The sequence below is a fragment of the Paracoccidioides brasiliensis genome, assembly GCF_000150735.1.
Source record: "Paracoccidioides brasiliensis Pb18 unplaced genomic scaffold supercont2.1, whole genome shotgun sequence".
Lineage (NCBI taxonomy): Eukaryota > Fungi > Ascomycota > Eurotiomycetes > Onygenales > Ajellomycetaceae > Paracoccidioides > Paracoccidioides brasiliensis.
Window position 1 is genome coordinate 1,285,889 of NW_011371358.1, and position 21,703 is coordinate 1,307,591.

General features: G+C 47.0%; 6 protein-coding genes across 6 annotated transcripts; 2 read left to right on the forward strand and 4 right to left on the reverse strand.

Annotated features, from left to right (window-relative positions):
* Positions 1-4,643: 4,643 nt before the first annotated feature.
* PADG_00398 (uncharacterized protein) lies at positions 4,644-4,832 on the reverse strand (the record flags this gene model as incomplete). The annotated part of the gene is made up of 1 exon (XM_010757508.1): positions 4,644-4,832. One exon carries the CDS (start codon positions 4,830-4,832, stop codon positions 4,644-4,646), a length of 189 nt encoding a protein of 62 aa, XP_010755810.1.
* A 2,203-nt stretch (positions 4,833-7,035) lies between these two features.
* Positions 7,036-7,426, forward strand: PADG_00399 (uncharacterized protein; the record flags this gene model as incomplete). Its single annotated transcript, XM_010758029.1, has 2 exons — positions 7,036-7,130; positions 7,195-7,426. The coding sequence occupies 2 exons, from the start codon at positions 7,036-7,038 to the stop codon at positions 7,424-7,426; spliced, it is 327 nt and encodes a 108-aa protein (XP_010756331.1).
* Positions 7,427-9,277: 1,851 nt separating this feature from the next.
* PADG_00400 (uncharacterized protein) lies at positions 9,278-12,554 on the reverse strand (the record flags this gene model as incomplete). Its single annotated transcript, XM_010757509.1, has 3 exons — positions 9,278-9,391; positions 9,565-12,089; positions 12,350-12,554. The coding sequence occupies 3 exons, from the start codon at positions 12,552-12,554 to the stop codon at positions 9,278-9,280; spliced, it is 2,844 nt and encodes a 947-aa protein (XP_010755811.1).
* Positions 12,555-15,175: 2,621 nt separating this feature from the next.
* PADG_00401 (glucosamine-6-phosphate deaminase) lies at positions 15,176-16,490 on the forward strand (the record flags this gene model as incomplete). The annotated part of the gene is made up of 4 exons (XM_010757510.1): positions 15,176-15,221; positions 15,275-15,423; positions 15,494-16,039; positions 16,143-16,490. The coding sequence occupies 4 exons, from the start codon at positions 15,176-15,178 to the stop codon at positions 16,488-16,490; spliced, it is 1,089 nt and encodes a 362-aa protein (XP_010755812.1).
* Positions 16,491-17,429: 939 nt separating this feature from the next.
* PADG_00402 (uncharacterized protein) lies at positions 17,430-19,002 on the reverse strand (the record flags this gene model as incomplete). The annotated part of the gene is made up of 2 exons (XM_010758030.1): positions 17,430-18,444; positions 18,518-19,002. 2 exons carry the CDS (start codon positions 19,000-19,002, stop codon positions 17,430-17,432), a joined length of 1,500 nt encoding a protein of 499 aa, XP_010756332.1.
* Positions 19,003-19,620: 618 nt separating this feature from the next.
* On the reverse strand, positions 19,621-21,275 carry PADG_00403 (uncharacterized protein; the record flags this gene model as incomplete). The annotated part of the gene is made up of 3 exons (XM_010758031.1): positions 19,621-19,815; positions 19,920-20,989; positions 21,059-21,275. 3 exons carry the CDS (start codon positions 21,273-21,275, stop codon positions 19,621-19,623), a joined length of 1,482 nt encoding a protein of 493 aa, XP_010756333.1.
* Between the last annotated feature and the right edge of the window lie 428 nt (positions 21,276-21,703).

Here is a 21,703-nt window from a genome sequence, read left to right on the forward strand (position 1 = left end):
AGAGCTGGTAGCGAAGGGAACCAAGAGCCGCCCGAACCAAGATGCTTAAATCGGAGATATGGGAGGCGAGATATGGGTGAGGATACAAGTTTATTATGAAATCATAACGAAATAATTAAGGTCTGCATGTGTTTTCGCCTCTTCAGCTCTCTGAGCGAACCCCCCCCCCCCCTCTTCAAGTGCAAAACGAAGACTGATACACAACAGGGCAATTCCCCATCCTTCCGTCATTCCAGAGTCGGCTGAGAGGTTTTTAAGTCACAAGCTCTTGATCTCTTTCAGCCGGATCAGACAGTGGGGGAACAAATGTCTTACTCCTCGCTCGGAGTCTGATGCATGCAACATTCTCTGGTTTATCCGATGTCCCTATCAGCATCGCTACAATTTGAGTTAAGAAAGCCTTCGTTTATATCCTACAAGAAAAGGGCCTTATTATCAATTATCTGGCATCATCACAATTGCTACACCCGGAATTACATCTGCTCAGGCCAATGCTCTCTCTGCATCTCAATTTCATCCCCTGGGATTGAAGTACGCGGGTTGCATACACCGCTTCTGGAGGCAAGGTCAGCTGGCTATGCCGGACAAAACATAGTTACCTTGCAGGTATTCTTCCCCAGACATGTATGAATGCATGTGCATGCTTACAGTACATCCACCCCGGTATCGTTGAGCATATGGCCCCTTTAATATTTAGCTTGGGGCCATTTGTGGACCCTTCCCGCTCATTCCCCGGCAGTTCAACATCTAACTTCATACCAGCTCTATGAATCACCCGGAACGGGCCCGTTCAGCAAGCAAAAGAGCAGAAAGAGAAAAACACCCAGCGGACACGAGATTGTACAGGGAACAATTTGAGCGTGGTTTAAAAGTTGGGGCCCGCTTTGCAACAAATCCATCACAACGTTCTACTAAACGATCGCTAGTTATTCCGCCTCACCACCTCAACAACAAAGGTTAAGTTAAGGGAACGTTAGGATTAGGGTTGGCGAAGGGTAATTAAGTGTGTGAGATATGTGTGAGGGTATGCTAGTGCATGAAGTTTTAATTGGGGGGGGGGGGGGGGGGGAAGAACGTCACGGTTGATTCAACTTTTTTAATACCACGTTCAACTGAACGCCTAGATTGTTCCATGCTAGAACCTCCTCAGAAAACTTGAAACCAACGAGATGTCGAGATCTGAACGCCCAAACCTTGATTATTGCGGATCGCTCTTCGATTAAGTTATTCCAAGAAAACTTGATCAACGGAACCACGGTTCACGCGTAATCGTATCGCTGCAAATCTGGAACTCAAAGTTTCGTCACAACACGTGGTCAGGAGTTTCTTGGTAGCCCAAAATCCAGGCTCATTGCCTCGTCTCAAGTCTCGCCTCAGGCCTGGATTAGAATAGAATCGACCAAAATGAACAACACATGGGAGGTAACAACTCTCCAGGAGGGGAAATCCATCAAAAAAAAGGGGGGGGGACAAGAATATCTTTGTCTTCTGTTAGTGAGTTAACTATATGAGAGAAATTGATCTCGAGTCCTTTTCGGCGTCTCATCTGCCTTTCTGATAAATGCTCTCTCATTGCGCCTTGGACTTCGCCCGTAACTACATGGGTTAGCTGACCTTGAGAAATCCTTCCTATCAATACCTAATATTTTCTTGAACGCCACATCCAATTTGTGGCCAAACATCAGCACAATGCATGCTCGACTTGTATTTATTATTGGCATTTACCATTTCCATGGTGAAAAACGTTAGGCTTTGAGAGATTCTCCCAAGACTCAACCATGGCTGCAGAGGAACCCTGCTGGTTTAACATATTGTTACTAAATACACTGCTAACACCCCCTTTCCCAGAGAAGATGTCCGAAATAAGTGATTCTTCGAGAACAGTCTGAGCAACTCACAAACGAGAATCAAAAATTAATTGCAATGTCCCTTTTGTCGTACGCCTCTGATGTGCTGGATAATGTCACACACAGGGCCAGCAAGTAATCCCAAGAAAATACCCTCAATAAGTTTCTCTTGGTCAAGATACGGCATCCGCAGCTCATCAGATTATTGGATGCTTACTGTCGGCAATCACTGCCTCTCCGCTTTGTTCCTCTTTGGAATCCTGAAATCCCCACTTGGCCACCTACCTAGCGGTAAAGGCTCTTCTTTGACAGGAGCTGATCAATACTCCTCCGACCCAATCATTTGGAGAAGACACCGCCTGACAATCAGCGCAAGATTAGAGGGGTGGTTCAAAGGTCAGCAAAACAAGAAACCAAAATAATAACCCTGGTAGAAAAATAATCAAATCTCGGTCACGGAAGTTTTTCTCTCGGATTCCATAACAGTTTGCTAATAATAATAAGTGAATTTCTCGGGAAGGGGGGGGGGGGGGGGGGGGGAAGATCCTATGCTGCTTTCACCTGTTTTGTCTAAGACAACGGTTGAAACTCAAATGGTATTAGTTATAATATCACGGCCGTTAAGGAAGGGCGTAAATATAGATGCAGGAACAATATTCTTTTCTCTCTTGGCTTCCTTCTGGACAGCATTAATCAATCTTCCCTTGAATGGGAGTTCGTCGAGCACTAATGGAGAATTACCAGCTGCTAGCGGTAACGAAACGGCTAACTGACGTCTAGTTGGTGATGTCCAAGATCCAAGATGGATGGTATATGTGCGTACTGACTTTGTATCTGAAGGGTACAGTCGGAGAGAAACAAAATGCACATCGATCAACGGCAAGGACCAACAGAGACATGCCATCATCCATGTATGGCCTACTTTTCCCCCTCTTCGTTAAGCGAGGCAGAGACCTGCCTCCTCCTCATTACCTACCTGAAAATGAAAATGAAAGCGAAAACGAAGGTGATAGTTAATAGCGCAAATCCCCCCCCAAAAAAAAATAAAAATAAAAAATAAAAATAAAAATAAAATAAAACCCACGACACTCGCAGGTAGCCACACTGCGAAGATGACAGGAGAAGTGAAGACGATTCAATGCGATGCGATTCCATCGTGCCTTATCTCGCTTAGATAGGGTAGTTCGGGATAGTGCTCGTCATTGGATGAGGTACAGACCCTGAACACATGTCAAATGGGAGATGGCATGATCCATGAAGCGGATTCGACGCATAGATTGGAAAAGGGTAAATTCAGAATTCCAAAAGGTAGTTAAGATGAAAAGGAGCTGGAACTTTAAAAAACAAATCATAATTATTATGATTCGAACCTGCAGTGTGTGTCCCCGGAGTTAAAAAAGGACGCAGGCTCGGGAAGCTGCTTGGCTTACGCAATCTGCTAGTCACGGCGGAGCGGCATCTTAATGTCTTCTTTAACAATCTATAATCTACAACAGATAGAAGAGGATAACTAACTATTTGTTTCTTTTGCCTCGTTTATCTGCGCCGCGGTGAAGTCTTCCACGGGCTTAGTCCAGGTTGCGCATTTCCTTCTAACTCAATTCTAACCATGTAAGTTAACTAACTAACTAGTTAGTTAACTAATAGTTAGTTACCGCATACAAAAAAAATGCCACAACCCGCCATATCGTTTTGCAGCAGACACCCGGTTAATCCACCCCAGGGCATCCCCCCATCCCCCATAAAGGCCATATCTAAACAGAATCGGACGCATGACCAGTGAGTCTGACCAGCACCTGCATGGACCGGCTATGCTCGGCAAGGGAGAATGGGGAACGGGGAGTTTTAGCCCGCCATCGTCGTCTCCACAAGACTGTTATGGTTTTTTTTTTTTTTTTTTTTTTTTATTTTTATTACTTTTTATTTTATTTCTTCGTCCTCTTCTAGAATGTTCTCATGGAATGAGGCGGGAGGATCTGGAGATCAAATCGCATTTTTGATCAAGCGAATACGGGGGCAACATGGATTATGACCGTGGTTTTATATGTTGTGCAGCGTACTGCTCAATAATAGGGATAAGTTTTTATAAATATACGAGCGCCCATATGAAAGCAGGAGGAAGTTCCACGAAACCAGTTTTCCCGGCTTCTGATTGAGATGCGGAGATTGAAAAACCCGAAATCCGCTTGTTCCGGGGAACCCACCCCATGCACCAAGGATTCGAGAGAAGCTGGTGGTCCTCCCAAGGAACCTGACCTCAGTTTTACCAGCTTGTGCCTCTTTTATTTGCAGCTTTTGCACGAGAGGGCGCCGGGTCCCGGATGTGCTTGTTCAATAATATAAGCCCCTGTGTTGGTCCAGGGCCCTCCCCCCGAGGATTTTGATGTTGCTAAAACAATGTTGAGAACTTGACAGTGGGGTAATCTGTAATTTAGTTAACCCCATACTCAAGACTTAACTAAAAGCCTTACTGTGTTTCGTGGGCTTGAGCCTGAAACGTAGTGAAGGCTAGCTGAAAGTTGGGGGAATAACAATATCTTCAGAAGATCTCTTTAGCGTCTGGGGAGGGTAAAATATCGATTGGATCATCCTCCCCACAACCGACCTTGTTTTGCTTTGATGTCTTTTTAAACTTCGTCAAATCACTCAACCACGGTAGCCAGATTGTGCCTCCTAGGCAGTCACTTCGTCCTCATCTTTCCCCATCTTCGTGCAGATACTGCCTGTGAAAGTGTGTCAAGTCTATTGTGATGCAATCATCAATTGCCGGATATGCATCTTTCGCTTCGTGCATTTTCAACGCTTTTGTTGTTCTATTCGGTCAGTGACGGTTTTGTATGCCTGTTCTGATACCTCCGATTTCTGGATAGCATCTACTGCCACAGCCTTTCTGGGGTTTGACTGCTTCGTCTTTCGCCTTGTCTGAATGGTAGTTACTGTGAAGGCACTGGACGTCTGATTTCTACCACAGACTCTCACTTGCATTCCAACGGTTCTAATGTTGATTTAGGCTCTTAAAATACACAAAAATCGTGATACGAGTAGACTCGGCGGGCGCATAGCATGTCTCAACACTAGCCTTTCTGGCTCTTTTGGCTGATTGTATGTTGGCTTGCTGGCTTTCGGGCACCGTACGCCCCAAGTGCAAAAGGGCTGAATGCGCCGATTGAAATGGTTGCGGAGATTCAGATACGGCTAATTCAGTGGCCTGCGCAGAGCACTTTGCCCTGAGAATATTTGGCAAGGGACAAATATACCAAGCTCTATGACGCTATGGCTCAAACGCTACAGGGGCCTGGGCTTTTGAATACCCGTCCTGGACAGAAGAGAGTCTATTAAAGCACTTACATACGCGTGTATGCACAAGTAAGTTTAAGGGTTGTTTTTTCCGTCTAACGTGTTTTTTCCCTTTTCCTTTCGGACGCGAGAATTCTCCCCTTTGCAATAAACCAGGCTAGCGTAGGAATATCAGGTTAATTTCACCATTTGACTCAGCGCCTGATACAGTTAGGGATCCATTACCGCTCCAACGAGAGAAGTGAATCTGTGAATCTTAAGTGATCAATCCTGGGTGATAAACCTGTTTTAGTGCAATAACATTGCGGCCCGGAGTTCCTCCTTTTGAAGCATTCTAACGGCCCAGGCCGAATATCGGACCCATATCCGTTCTAGCGCACAGGTCTCCCGTTGAACATCCGAAAACAAGGGCCAAATTGGAGGGGAAGCGTTTGAACCATACCTGCCAACGGCACAGGCATCTCGCACAGCTGTCTTCCTCGTCGACTATTAACGGGCCCTAATGCACCTTGGGTCCTTGACGCAACGGTGCATTCGAATCGCTTGTCACTTACTCGAGTCCCTAATGTCCCTTCTCTAATCTCAACGTCTGGGCCATAACTATACCCTCAGGGTGGTGAGCATTGATTGATCTATGCTTCGCCTTCTCCTTCAATGTCAATTCGATACTGACTACAGTTACTGCGCCCAAGAACCGTTAGTTCCGCTCTGAAAATCCTAGAAAAGGGAATGACTGTCTGACGATTTGAAAAATAGGGGATGGCAAAAAGTTATTATTGCCATTGTGTTGAAAAATTATATGTTTTGGACAAAATATGGGCTGTACATTCTATCCATGATCTCTCACCTGTTTGAAGATTGGACTGTGCGTACGTACATACATACATGGACATACATACGCGTAATCTCACCTCTCTTTTCATCATTTCCTCCGGACAACCTCCAAGTGCCTGTGATAAGATTAGACACCGATACAGTAGTGGTTGTAAATATATATGAATCGCCGTGCGGTGGTCCCGCATCTGCTATCTGGCAGCTATTCCCAACTAGTTCCGAGTCAACGACAGACAATCATAAATCTCATTTTCTTCTATCGTAAATTCTTGAGCACAGTCACTAAACCTTTTTTAAATTCCATGTTGTTTCTCTGATTATTATTATTATTGTTATTATTACTACTACCACGCTGGAGAATCACAGTATCATTCACTTGACTTCACCTAATTAGAATGGACTTCATGTTGAATGGTCCCCAGAGTTTATTGTCTTGAATATATCTCTACATATATGCTGCACAGTTCCCAACTTTGTCCCAATAATATTTCCCGCTGGGTGATTGTCACAGTTTCTTGGTTGTTATTCTGGGCCGTTCGTTTTGGGAATTTACGGTGTATCCCATCTCCATGGATAACTATAGTTATACCACAGTCACTCCGCAAAAGTATTGGCAAACCCCATTAAAATGTATTTCTGCTGGAGTAGGTAGAAAAGAAGTGGTTATAATCCAGGCAGGCCCCAGCACCCCTGGAGTGTTGCTAATACCTTTCCGTTAATATTGTATCAGAGTCGTTGGGAACCCCCTCCCTCAGCGACTAACCCCCCCGACCTTAAAGATGTTTGTAAAATCTATTAAACATCTCTTTTTCTGTTAGATAAATGGATCGCACTTCATTTCCATATATTTTCCGGGTAAAGTTCGACCCGAAAACAGGGAGCCCGCCCGTTGGTCTACGATGGGCAGCATATTCACATCCTAGGAAGCCCAGAAGCTCTATAAAAGGGTCCAGATTCCTTCCTCAGTTTGCTTGAAGATAAGGCTTTGCCCGAATGATTATGCCATTAAGGCAGTGTCTTTCGATTAGCTACTTTTTTCTCCCAAATATTTTGGAAGATGTCTCGATACGCCGCAGCTCACGCTAACCCGCAAGAGATCCCTGACTTCACGTCCAAGATGAGGGCATGGAGCACAAACTGGAAGGAAAGAGGGTAGTCATCACTGGCGTATCTTCTGGCATTGGCGTCGAAACCGTTTGCGCAATCCCAGCAACAGGGGCGACGCTGTACCTAACAGCCGGGGACTTGGAAAAAGCCAAAACCGCCCCTCAGGGAAGAAGTTCAGCCAGACAGGATGCACCCTGGTCCAGATGGATCAGGCTTCCCTAGAGAGCGTCCGGAATGCAGCGATGGAAATATTGGAAAAGACAGACAAAGTTAATATTCTCATCAACAACGCCGGCGTAATGGCCCCTGCCGGATCTCCTGCTCACAACCGACGGCTATGAATCTCAACTTGCAATCAACCATTTGTCCCATTTTCTGCTCTTCCAACTGTCTGAAACCTGCGCTGATATCTGGTGCCACCACGCCAGAGTTCCAGTTTCGTGTGGAAACAGTGTCGTCTTCGGGACACAAGAGTCGGCGGCATTAACGCTCCCGATAATTATAATTTTCAATAAGGAGGGTACACCCCCTTCCGGGCATACGCGCCGTCCAGAACGGCAAACATATATATGGTCAATGAGATAGAACGTCCGCTTCGGGAGCCAAGGTCTCCATGCAACAAGCTTGCATCCCGGGGGTGTTCCCACTCAGCTGGGGAAACACCTCTCCGCAGAACATTTCGAGGGTATATCTCAAAACCCTGATCAAGTGAAATTCATCAAAAGCCGTGAGCAGGGGTGCTGCCACTACCATTTGGGCCGCCATTGGTAAGGAGCGGGAAGGTAGAGGCGGTAGGTATCTTTCCGATTGTTCTGAAGCGGAACCCGGAGAGAGAGGATGATGGTGACGATTGGAGTTCAGCTAGTGCGAGTCACCTCTACAGCCCCGAAACCAGGCAAGGCTGTGGAATGATTCATTGCATATGGTGGGCATATCTAGTGAAGAGTGATGATTATAATGCATGCATGCATGCATCCATCCATGGGCCGCAGCCTGCTTCTCCCATAGCATGCTAGAACTAGGCTTTTGGCGTTTTTGGTCCATGGTGGTGCAGTGATGCCCCGATTTCTTTGGTTCGGAATTCGTAGTTGACATTGTGATGATTTATGGACGGTTAACTAAATTGGTCATATCAGCGGGTGGGAACCTTAAGAGATAGTTGACATTCGTAATGGGGCAGTTCATGCTCAATGTAGGTGCCAAAATTTTGTATCATTGTTAGATACTTGCACCACGTATTATAATTATCGTTGAAATGGGAATAAAATACTTCTTATATTCAACATATCTATAGAAACCACAGGAATGGTAACATCTGCTCTATCATTTCTGAGGTATGCTTTCCAACTAGAAAGCGGTGAATAAGATTAATATATTTAATCAAGGCGTTAAAAAGTGGATACCCATCTCCTTTTATCCATATTAAAAAAAAGTAGCAAGAATCTTCATAACCCGGTTTCAACTGGGTATAGTATTTACAGCAATGAAAGAAGACCGAGAAGAGAGAGAAGACCTGAGAAAGAAATTCCCAAACCCAACGGCCAAAGGGCTCTGCCACACTGAAAACAGGTGCCAAGAAAAATGAAAGATGGCAATGAAATAAATACATGGAAAATCAAGGGAAAGAAATCGGGTTATGTAGCCCATACAGAGGAATAAGGAAATAAAACCCACCAGGAAAATAACATGGCGATCGAATTGACATTAATTTCATGTGAGAATGAGGTGAGATGGAACGTGGATCAGAAGCGGGTCAGGAGGTGAGGATCCGAGATGAAAAAATAAATGGTGGTGAATAGATCAGAAGGTCGTTGGTTCGAGGGCACTGGTAGAGGAAGAGGAAATTTTAATACATTCACAAGACTTGCCATAGCACAACATATACACAGCGTATATGCAAGTGAGAAAAATCCATTGAAATAATGAGAAACTTGAACGCTCAATAGCAAAAGGAAAAAAAAAGAAAGAAAAATGCGGCGAGCATATTTTAGAGCCGATGTGATATTTTGAGAACGCTCAAAAAAAAAAAAAAAAAAAAAAAAAAAAAGAGGGAAGAGGGGTTTAAGGGAACTGCAAAAGGAAGATCGAATAAAATTATCTGATGAGAAGATTTATCAGGGAAGAAGAAATGTGGCGTCCGTGCTAATGAGTTATTCGGTATAGAGTCGGGAAGGTAAAGTGCTCTCTCCCGCTCATGAAGCGGACATCATATTCCAGTTCGAAACGTCGCAGGTGACTTCATCGAAGCTGTGCAGCACAGAAAATCCCATGGAGGAGAGACTATCATAATTTCCGTCGCCGTCAACCTGTTTATTTTGCGTCAAGGGACATGATTAGCCACAGGATAAAATTTTCGAAGCCCAAACATGGATGGGAAGGAGGGGATTGGTGGAAAAGCTCTCGTTGCATAATGGAAAAAGGTGCAATTAACAGATGGAGAGAGCCAAGGAGTAAAACAGGAGCAACAAAATGTACGTACGCAATCAAGAACTGCTGCACTAGCCCCTTGCTTTCGTATCTGCTTGATCCCCAGTAATATTAATCCCTGCACCAGCGTGGCATACTCCCCCACTGAAGGGGATATCACTGGCGAAGAGATCGCCCCGGAGATCGCGTGAGTTTCCCTAAGGGCGGGCATTGCCTCCGCCAGTGTCGAAGTAGAATTATATACTAACACACTACCCAGTATCGTTCCGTCTTCACGGCGTTTAGCCCGAATAATACCACTTCCAGGCGCACCGCTTAGCCCCCTCTTGTAAAGCTCCATAACCCCCACGCGCGATGTAGTCTTGACATGATCCAGAACCGAGTCTGCATACTCCCAGCCATAAACAAGATCATAATCCACATCAGAGCTCTGTAGGATTTTCGTTAGTCCCTCTGGTGGCGTCCAGTTTTCGAGATTTCGCAGGACCATGCTGCACACTGAGCGAGAGAGGGCTGTGTTCCAGCCCAGATTGGCGAACCACTGCCTAAGCCTCTTGCGTTCCACTGGGTTGCCTGTGGGGATTCCCAGATATATCCCGGGTAATCTGGCGCCGAGCTGGAAGCTTCGGATGCCCGGACGTTGGATCAGTGTTCGGATTGCACGGTTATGAAGTGAATGGCCAATGGACATTCGTCGGCGGGAAGGGTCAACAATAAGCGCGCCGATCACACCGGTTCCGGTGGATTTGAAGTAATATGTCGAGCAGAATCCATAGAGCGAATGAGTGCTACTGTTTCTTACTACGAAGTGAGACTCTTCCACGTCGTTGTTGCGTAGAAGTAGAGTGGAGGTGGTTACGCTAAAAAGTTCAGATCGTTGGCCTTGAGTAACATCTTCTCTAACAATATTGAGGAGACTATCGAGAGCGTGGGTATCCCGGTCTTCGTTCCAATTCTCCACCAACCAGTGTTGTCTTGATTGTTGCAGTCTCTGGTTACGGCTGAGAGAGCCGGGAAGTGAGCCAGTGGGTACCAGCTCTCCATATAGAATCTTGACTAGAGTTTGAAGGGCGGTTTCTGTGAAGTCGTAGGTGCAAATATAGGTCCCTATAGACTGATCTGTAGCAAAATCATAAGGCGAGCTGACAGCTACAACAACCACAGGTTTTGCGCGACGTTCTCCACTGGGAGAAAATTGGGAGTTGCAGATAAGGGACACATGCTTGGTGAAACCGTTTTGGTAGAGGTTTCTATTTGCATCAGCAGTGACGATAATGACTGCGCTTGCACGATCGATTAAATTTTCATGGACAGGCCGGACACCGTTGGCCGTGTAGGAGGTATGCAAAACTCGCCCGTTCCTCTGTCGGGCCAATGACCGCCCAAACTCCCTGAAAACGCTCTCGCCACTCATCACGGAAGCATTGCGTTCCCATGAGACGGCATCAGTCGAGAGTGATGGTCGATTTGAGTTTTCGGTAACAATCGATAATAACGTGGCAGACGCAGGGAGTGGTTTGACCAAAGGTGTGAGGAGAAGAAGTTCTTCGTCGGGTTCCAGGATACTCGTTAACGGAAGGTAATTGTGTTTATCTCTGACAACGGTGAGGGAACTGTTATATGCTTTGGTGGACAGACTTGTATGTGACGGTTGCATTCTTGAAAGAAGGCTGATTCCTTGGGGATTCAATGCTTTTTCCCATGACGTGCATCGCGACTTCATATCCAGGACCCTTCGCAACGATTCGCGTATCCGGCTTTTACTAATCATACCATTCTCTACCCCTACCTTTAGCCCATTGATAGCTTCCTGTTGAATAGAGAAAGAACGACATAACAGGATGATGTCACAACCCGCCTTCATGGCCATGACTGTCCCACCGCGAACCCCTATGTTGTAACTGAGCGCCTCCATTTCCAGGCATTCTGAGACGACCACGCCGTCGAATTTCAGGTCTTTTCGCAGGAGGTCGTCCACAACCTGCTCGGACAAACAGGCATGCATGACGGTCATCCCAGCAGACGACATTGCACATCCTCCTACCATCATGGAATCTATGCCATGAGTGATTGCGCTCCTGTAAGGAACTAGCGCGCTCACGCTGAGTTGCTCAATCGAATCCGTGATAATAGGAACATCGGATTGGGAGCCCATATAATCTAAATTGCCATACGAGGGAAAATGCTTTCCGCAAGTTACCAAGCCCGCATCTTGATAGCCTTTTATAAACTCGATGCCATAGGCAGATACCTCCTGGGGGTCATCGCCTACACTTCGAACACCCAGAGGCTGGTTTCTGGCATTCGTCAACGCATCTAGCACGGGACCCAGGATCCAATTTATACCAACTGCGCTAAGTTCCTCAGCAGTAGCCTTGGAAACTTCTCTGGCGAGAGATTTCGACCCAGTCGCAGCCATCCCCATGGCGCTGGGGAACTGGCGAATGTAAATTTCATCGAAGAGACTATTGACACCGCCATTTTCTTGGTCGAGACATATCATAAGTGGCACAGGATGGCCAGCATTCCGCGCGATGGATTGTAGCTCATACACCAGCTTGGTCGTTTCTTCTGCCGCTACATTTAAATATTAGCTTCTGAAAACGATTTTTAGTTAATATGAGAGTGCTCAACGAAGGCATCGTCCATGATGGAGAAGGTGGCTGGGATGGTCCAATCATGATGCCTTGTCCTCTGATAATGAAACTGATAAATTGATACATATCGAAAGGGCCAAGGGTACTGGGAGTGGTGGTATTGTTAAGAGACATTACAATGAACAAATATTGGTTAGATGCGGGGTTGGAAGAAAGGAAATAGGGGAGGGGAGTTTGCACATTTCAAATTCTTAGCGGTCAATATGACGGAACCGAGATGATAGTCCTCGATTAGCGAACGGATCTCAGAATTAACACTAGTACCATCGAAGCCCATGACAAAGAGCTGCCCCATCTGCCTGTAGTCAAACTCGCGCATTTTGGCGAGGTTCTCTGTTAGCTCAAGCACGTTATCTTCATGTCTGGGATGCAGAGCAGCATCCATCAATCGAGTTGCAGAGAGGATATGTTGGGGAAACACAAAAGAACGTCAGATGGATTGGCATGGAGGGAGAGGGGGGGGGGGGAGAGGGTAGTGACAGGATGCAGCGCGATTGATTTGCAGTAGCAGAATGTTTCCGCGATTCGAATGGCGATGGTTACATGCTATGGGAAGCGGAGAGAGAACTTGTTTACATGTAGGCAGGCAGGCAGGTAGGTATGTACAGTCCATCGATGAAATCAACCACATGGGAGCAAAGGGTGTTTGCAATTGTAACAAAAGGTTTCAGCACGAGAAGTTGTTAAATCCGAAGCCTACCTACCTATCCAAGTTCTCCCACTCGAGAGGAAGCTCGATCTCCATGCCATCCATGGGGTGATGCATAAGCAGCATCCGCTGACTGTGTCGAACCTGTCTATCTGCTGCTACCACCTTGGGTTTCGCCCAGGCGGCTCCGCACTACTCAGCCGAGTTCCGATATTCGCGACCACTCGGACTCGGAGCAGATTTAGAGGAAGGAACCTCGCGGGTAATCACCGTGTTCTGCCGTAAAACGGATAGGCAGAACAGCCTACACGGGTTTGGGCGCAGTGGTGGGATTGGCGGCGCCTTGAGAGGTGGTAATCAACTGCCTAACTGACTCAACGGAGGGAGGTGGATCGCGCGTGGGGCTCGATGGGCAGCAGAGCTCAACGGGCGACGATGGAAGAAAGGCTGCTGTTACGGTCACAGTTCGTGAGTCGCAGTGCAGTTGGAGTTGCAGATGGAATGTGGCGCCGCCAGCAACCAACTAGCTCCCATGATCAATCGGAATTAGATTAACCAAGGTCAGCTAGCTGGCGCTAGGGGGTTTCTCAAGCTAGCAAGCTCGCTAAGCGCAAAGCCAGCAGCGCGCTCAAGGGGGGGCTGATTGATATATACCAACGGTCGTTTGAGGCCGTGGAACAAACGAGGGGAAATATTGTTGACTCGTACGTCTGTTGGCCCCCTTTTGATACGGAAGTCTGGAGCGAGCGAAGCCGTTGGGTATGGTGAAAGATGAGGGTTGAAGTTGAAGAGTTGGCCCCGGGAACATTAGACCGCCTGTAAAACCAAGTAAATCAAGGAATTGTCGAAATGCTAGGTTTGATTAACTACTTGAAACGAGACATCAAAATTAAAAAATTATCTTTAACCTCTAGGATCTCGGTCCTCCTTGCGGGAAGTCTATTCTTCCGAACGCAAAATCAAGGAGCATGCGAAAAACCTATCAACCAGCGTCCTGGATAAGTAATGTTTTCCCTAATCCACTTAGTTACCCATGGTTCTCCGTGCGTATTCTAGGTTTTATCGCCACACTATCCAGATCCCAAATGAGCATACTGAGATGCCCGTTCGACGGGAAAAGAAGTTCTGAACGAACAAGAATATCCTGGCTGATCGTCCAACATCCAATGGCCCCCATACCTTACCCCGGACAGCAATGGACCAACCTTAATTGCTGTCCATCAACACTACAACCGTTACATTGCCCAGCGGACGAGTCGACCCTTGGAGATAATTTAAACTAACGGGAGCAAAAATTTGCCACGCACAGTACCATGTCCTTCATCTACACTTTGGGCCATACATACTTAGGTTGGACACGGGAGGCAAAAGGGGCGGGATGTTGGTTTGGTTCAAGTGCTCCGCAGAAAATATACATCCCCCTGACGCCTGGCCAAATGGGGCATTGGTTGGAGAGACTCGATCTTCCGTAGGTTTTTGAAATGGGGGCCATCTCGTTATTACTTGCCGCCATCAAGAGGGAGCTGTCCGCCATGTCACCCTACTTAGGTTTCTCCACTGCGACGATGATAAATTAACTATCAAATTTCGTGCTGGAATGCTTACTCAGCTAGCTGTCTATGATAGTTTTGAATAGAGAGTTAACCACTACAGCTGAACAAAATAATTAATTAGGCCATTCTTAATTAATCTTGCTGTGAGACTTCTAATAAATCTGCATGAAAATAAATGGAAGAGGCCAAAAACATACGGGACTGTTGGTGATTGATTGTTTGATCCTTCATTTTTCGATTCAACATCTTGTAGTTCTCTTATCCCTCCCCCGTTTCCATATACTTCAAACAACAATATTAACTCCTGCTGACAAAACCATTCCATAATAATTAACTCAAACCAACGGTAACCAACATTCTGCTCTCTCCAGCTGTTCCGTCTCCGTTGCTCGAACAATCCCGTCCATCTCAAGCAATCCGGAACACCGCCTCTACCCAACGTCACCAAGTTTTTGATAGCTATCGACCCGAGCTCAGGTCCCGTTCGGTAACCATCATGTAAGAAGATCCCATTTCCCCCTTCTCCTGGTTCCGCGCATATACGTTTTGACGGTTCCCATCTAACGTCTTGTTTTTGTTTGCAATGAAGGAGGGTTATCATCAGACAAGACCCACAGACGGTATCTGAATATGTCGCGGATTATATCATCAGTATGTGATGTCATTCGTCCTCTATATCTATAACTATACCCGTCTTCTCTTTTTGTTCATGCATATCCTACATGTATGTTCCCCACTGCTATAGTATATGGACGCCCCACTTTCTGCCTGTATTGATCCCGTAATAGGAGATCTCTACGGAAAATGTTATATACTTCATTCATTCATTTCCAATGCATCCTGCAGCTACGTGCGTGTCATTGCCATATGGATTTTAACTGGCGTGTGTTGTCTTCCGTGTAGGCCGTATCAAACAATTCAACCCCACCGCAGATAGGCCGTTTGTCCTAGGCCTACCAACCGGGAGCAGTCCAGAGGTCATCTACCGTATCCTGGTCCAACGGTATAAAGCTGGCGAAATCTCTTTCAGACATGTCATTACGTTTAATATGGTAGACAGACCCCCATCTAACATAAGTAAACTATGAATGAAGCCGATTAACCCCTCTCTCCAACCACCAGGACGAGTATGTGGGCCTTCCCCGCGATCACCCCGAAAGCTACCACAGCTTCATGTACAAGCACTTCTTCTCGCATGTCGACATCTCCCCAGCCAACATCAATATCCTAAATGGCAACGCACCAGACCTAGCCAAAGAATGTGCCGACTATGAAGCCAAAATACAAGCCGTGGGCGGCATCGAGCTCTTCCTCGGCGGCGTGGGCGCGGACGGACACATCGCCTTCAACGAGCCTGGTAGCAGCCTCCACTCGCGTACTCGCGTCAAGACACTCGCATACGACACCATCCTGGCCAACTCGCGTTTCTTCGGCAACGATGTATCGCGGGTGCCACGCAGGTCGCTGACGGTTGGGATCCAGACGATCCTGGACGCACGTGAGGTGGTGATTGTGGCAACGGGCGCACACAAGGCAACAGCGCTGCAGAAGGCGCTGGAGCGGGGTGTGAATCACATGTGGACGTTGTCAGCGCTGCAGCTGCATCCGCACCCGCTTATTGTGGCGGATGAAGATGCGACGCTGGAGTTGAAAGTGAAAACTGTCAAGGTATGCATATAAATATATATATATATATATATATGGATTGCAAAGCTCCTAGTATCACACGTGATGGCAAACGTGAAGATTAACCAATTTTGCAAACTTTCAGTACTTCGTCAGCATCGAGCAGTCCGGAACAGATGCACGGACGCAGGGACCACCCCTAGTCCATCGCACGAAGCAATATACGCAACCTTCCTCACGAGCCCTGACCCCGCCGCTCTCCTCTGACGAGCACGATGGAGCGACGCCGGAAAAGTCCGCCGCGCTCAAGATCGATACTTCTGGTTTCCACGCTAATGGAAATAGGGAAGATGAACTGGACGAGCTAACTCCAGATAGTATGTCATCGCGCTTAAAGGATTCGGCCATTGCAGGACTTGAAGAGACGATGATTGCTGCCGATGATTTGGTCTTTGATCGGATGCGGTCGAGAATTAATACAGCTGAGACGTGAGGCATGACCCATAAGCCAAAAGGGCGTGTTGGAGAAAGGAAAGCCTGGCTGGAGTCTTAATAACATTCCTGACATCGTGACACTGCTACCACCGGCTTCGCGGCTTCAGAGATATACATTCATTCACCAGAGAGGAAGACCACGAGTTCTGCCAGCAACCCTGTCCAGGAGATAGGAAGAGAAAATGAAAAAAAGAAGAAGAAAAAAAGAAACACACACAGAGAGAGATAGAGAAATCTAAGAAATTTCTACGATTTCATTAGCCGAATAATATTCTCGGGATCTATATGGCAATCCTCATCTTATCTCCAGTTTCTCCCCTAACATCTTAACTTATTTCGAAGACTGCATTCTGCGGACTGCCCATCCGATCAACCCACGGAGGTTGTCTTTGCAGTTTCTTTTTCTCTTTTTCTATGGTTCTATATGAAGGAAGATATTTTGTTGCCTTTTTCCCATTCTTTCAATTTGCCGCCTTCAGAGAATGTGTCAATTTGGATCCCCCCCTTTTTTTAACGACTTAATTCTGTCTCCATAGTCAATTTTTCTTACCGCTTTCAGGCCTTTTAATCCAACCCTTTTTTGTTTATTGCGCCCATTCTCCCATGCGTTTATAGCGTTGACTAATCGTTTTGAGATCTGCCCTGTTTATCAAGTTGAGTCATTTAATGTATCATACAGATCTAACAGTTAGAGAATATAAAGTCAAAATGCAGGATGCTGACCATTCAAAAGAGGGAGTTGCTGATTGGCGAATATGGGGAGTGTTCTTGGAATCACTGCGGAGTATGCATGTCCCCAGATCTCGTAGTTAACGAAGCGATTCGGTTATCCCGCCAGGGCTTCTCTGCCCCTTGAAAACACATATTTGTCCGTATCCAGATCAGAAAACCCTTGCTAAATCCCACAACCTCTCTATCAAGCTTCCTCCTTTTTTACTCAAAGCTTTGTAAATGCAGTGGCAACTCCGCCACTCATATCAACCAGGGTACTTTTATTCCGCACCCACGCCTCAAGACCTCTCCTCCCATTCTCAACCCCAACACCACTCTGTTTCCAACCACCCACACTCATCTCTGCCGGACTTTCCCCCCATGAATTAATCCACGTGATTCCCGCCTCCAGTTGCGCAATAACTTTGTGCGCCATATTAAGATTCTGGGTAAAAACACCCGCCGCCAGGCCCAGTGGTGTATCATTTGCTCTCCTCACGGCCTCCTCGACTGTATCATATGTGAGGATCGACATGACAGGGCCAAAAATCTCCTCCTGCACGATCTTCATGTTATCCTCGCAGTTCGTGAAGATCGTAGGTGTGACCCAGTAGCCCTTTCGCAGGTTTTCGGGGACGCTGGGAGCCTGCAGACCACCGTAGAGGAGCGTGGCTTTATCCTTCTCGATGCCGTGGCGGATATAGTTGATGACCTTCTCGTAGTGTGGGAGCGATACGAGAGGGCCGAAGTTCGTGTTTGGATCCATGAGGCAGCCAGCCCGGACATATTGCATCTTTTCTACTAGGCGGGTTTCAAACGCAGATTTTAGGCTCTTCGGGACAAAGACACGGGTGCCGTTGGTGCATACTTGGCCTGTGCTGAAGAAGTTGGCCATCATGGCACCGTCAACGGCGTTCTCAATGTCTGCGTCTTGAAGAATGATGAGTGGACTTTTGCCGCCCAGTTCCATTGTAACATATTTCATGTTTCCGGCGGCGGAGCCGGCAACTTTCTTCCCCGTCGACACCTGGCCGGTAAATGAGACTTTGGCGATGGACGGGTGAGAGGTGAGGTATGCACCAACATCGCCTGCACCGTAGACGACGTTGAAGACGCCCGGGGGAAGACCAGCTTCTGTATATATTTGGGCGAGAATTAAGCCATGAAGGGGAGTGAATTCGCTGGGTTTGTAAACCATGGTGTTTCCAGCGGCGAGGCAGGGACCTGATTTCCAAAGTGCGCTGCGGTGGTGGAAGAGAGATATTAGAACTTGTTCAATATGTTGCATATAGACTGGTATCTCATCTTTCTTACATTTGAATAGGATAATTCCATGCACCGATTCCAGCACAGACCCCCAGTGGTTCCTTTTTCGTATATACCCAAGCGTCCTCTCTCAGCTGCGTTGTTTCACCATTTAATCCGCCCCCGCCAACAAGGCTTGCAAAGTATTCTAGCACATCGGCACCTGTAACAACATCTACTGTGTTTGTTTCTGAATACGGTTTGCCCGTATCTTGTGTCTCGACCTTTGCAATTTCATCGTTTCTGGATCGAAGGATTCCCGCAGCTCTTAGGAGGACTCTGGTTCGCACAGCGGGGGGAGTCTGGGACCAAGCGGGGAAAGCTCTTCGGGCCGAGTCAATTGCCAAATCAACATCTCTGTTTGATGAAGATTCGATATCTGCTAGGACAGAGGCGTTGGAAGGGTCAATGGTCTGGAACAATTTACCCGAGCTGGATTGTTGGACTTTTCCGTCGTAATAGAGGCGTTGAGAAGAGTAAGGTGAGGGAGCCATATATATGTTTAAGATGAAATTTGGCCCACACGCTCACGTCGGAAAGTTCTAGAGAATACTATCTAAGTAAAAACGCAGGGTCTATAATCCGATGCTTCTTCGAAATTCTGTCTTTCCGAGCTGATGATTGAAGCTCTCGAGAAGGTTGGATTGCGGCCAAATCTGATCAAGTCACGTGGTATGATGTTGATCAAAAATTTCCAACTCGTTTAGTGGGCGTAGAAAAGACAACGGATGAGAGTTGTTGCTTCGAGGCAATTTAGGCTAATACAGCATATACAGTGTTGACATCAAATAACACCCGCAATATTACTTACGTGGACACAAGTTCTTCGCCTTGGGACCGTGATGACTGAAAAACATATTGTTGAATGGGTGGTATACTTACAACTCAATGAGAGACGACTAAACCGGGCTGTATACGGCACTGCACAGAGAGAAAGAAATGAAAAACCGACTACCGATTGCTCTGGAAGCAAAAGCGAAACCTTTAATTTCATGCGCAATTCAAGAATTAAAAGCATGTGTCTTCCATCTCGCAGACTCCACTCAACTCCACAATTGTGCATAAAAGTGTCATCTTCCTAACATCTGACTAACAAGGTTATATAGGGGTGTTTATCCCTTCTTATTCCTTTTCTGAATATAACATGGCCAGTTATGCGGAACCACCGTGAAGAAAGCTTTCCACGTCCACTCCTGTTCCGGGTTGGCTTGTCGGATATCATAGTCCCGCACGATCGTTGCACAAATCTTATTCAGCTCAATTCGAGCAAGGTTCTGCCCGGGACATGAGGCATAACCCATCCCCCACTATTAATCAATCCAACGAATATGGGTTAGCAAAAAACAAAGTTTATTATTATTACTTTCCTCGTTGTCCATTCCAATGGTCGGCTAGGATAGGGGCTACTTACTGGGATGAAATATTTTGCAAGGCGAAATGTGTCCTCACTCAGCCACCGGTCTGGGTTGAACTCGCGGGCATCTGGACCCCAAGTCTCCTTCGAGTAGTGCATAACCCAGATGTTGACCGAAACAATGGTTCCCTGAGGAATGGTCTGGTCACCAAAAGTTATGCCACCTTCAGGCGCAATACGTGGCAAACCCATAGAAGCCGGCCCAAAAATCCGGAGGGCCTCTTTGATACAAGCCTGCAAGAATGGCAACTTCTGCGCATCCGTGTACCTGACAACACGGTCGTTGATACCTGCTGTATCAATCTCAGCCCTCGCGCGCTTCCAGGCATTTGGATGACGGATCATGAAGTACACAAACGCCTGCAACGCCGTAGAAACAGTTTCATTGCCCGCAGCGACAGCGTTGAATGCAGCGCTGTGAATTTCGTGCAACTGCATGCGGTCAGGATGTTGCTGGAGCATGCGAAACCAATGGGCTACGGCATCCATACGAGCATCTGGGTTCTTCTGGCGCTCCTTAATGGCCGTCATGGCCGTGTCAATAAGGTGCCCCCAAGGCGTAATGTTCAGCCAGGTGATGACGGGGTTGCTGAGGAAGAGAATGTGGAACCATCGGAAGAAACCAGCGACCGAGACGTAGGCGGCCTGGGGGTGTGCATTGGCGATCGTATTGTTGATGTCGCGGCCTGCACGCGAGAAGCCGAACTGCTTGGAGAAAACCGCCTCACCGACAACATCAGAGGTGGTGAAGGTAAAATATTGGTCGAGATTGATTAGATTACCGGAGGCAGAAAACTTGTCCAGCCAGCCCAGAAGCAACTCGATTGTTTTGCTGATTCTGTCCTCGTTATGCAGCAGGTTGGAGAGTGTGTACGCAGGCGCGAGATGTTTGGACAATTCCATCTTCACCTTGGGATCCGTGGCGGACATGGGATTCTCGAAGCGACCATCCGGGAAGGCGATAACTTTGTACCAGCTGCCCTTGTGAAGCGGTGCCCCAAGGATCTTCCTGATGGCTTCAGGATGGCTGACACTCACCTCATTATGCGCCACGCGAACAAAGTGTCCTGGTTTTCCGCATTTCGGTTAGCGGAATTAAATTGATCCTAATAGCTAGATATGGAGAGCAAACATACCGTGCGTGTCATGTAAGCGAATAAGTTCTAGGTTCTGATCCCCTTTCAGAATGCGCAGAATATGCCACAGCCGAGTGAAGCTGGCTGTAAATGGACCTGGAATGTCGCTGATTGGGGAGAAATATCGACGCCAGATGCAGAGTGTCAGGGCAGCAAGTCCAAGCAGGCCAGTAATCTGCAGCCCACCCAAACCTGTGAGCTCTTTCAAACCTGCCATGACTTCCAAAATCGATGGCAAGGGTTTGGACGGGATTGATGGAGGATTGCGGGGCTGGGACTCTCTGACATATTATCCTACTCGAGTTCAATGTCAGCTTTGTGATTGGTTGGTCACCGATCAACTGGCGCATGGTTCCCGTCTCGCGAGAAAAGTGTGGGTACAGTGCTTATAGAAACACGCGATTCTTTCAAAAACATCAATGTGCACAACATTTGGGATAAGCTGCGATATTTCATCCCGTAGCTCGGATTTTGGCCTCTGGGCAAGTTTAGTTTATGTTGGTGAGCTAGCTGTCTTGTGGCTAATAGAAAAGCCTCTGGCGGAGCCTTTTCATTATTTAAACGGTGCTCCGTTTCTTCAGCACGTTCTTCCCCGCAGTTTTACCTCCGTATTTTGAGTGTTACAGATTTCCACCGTCAGAGAAA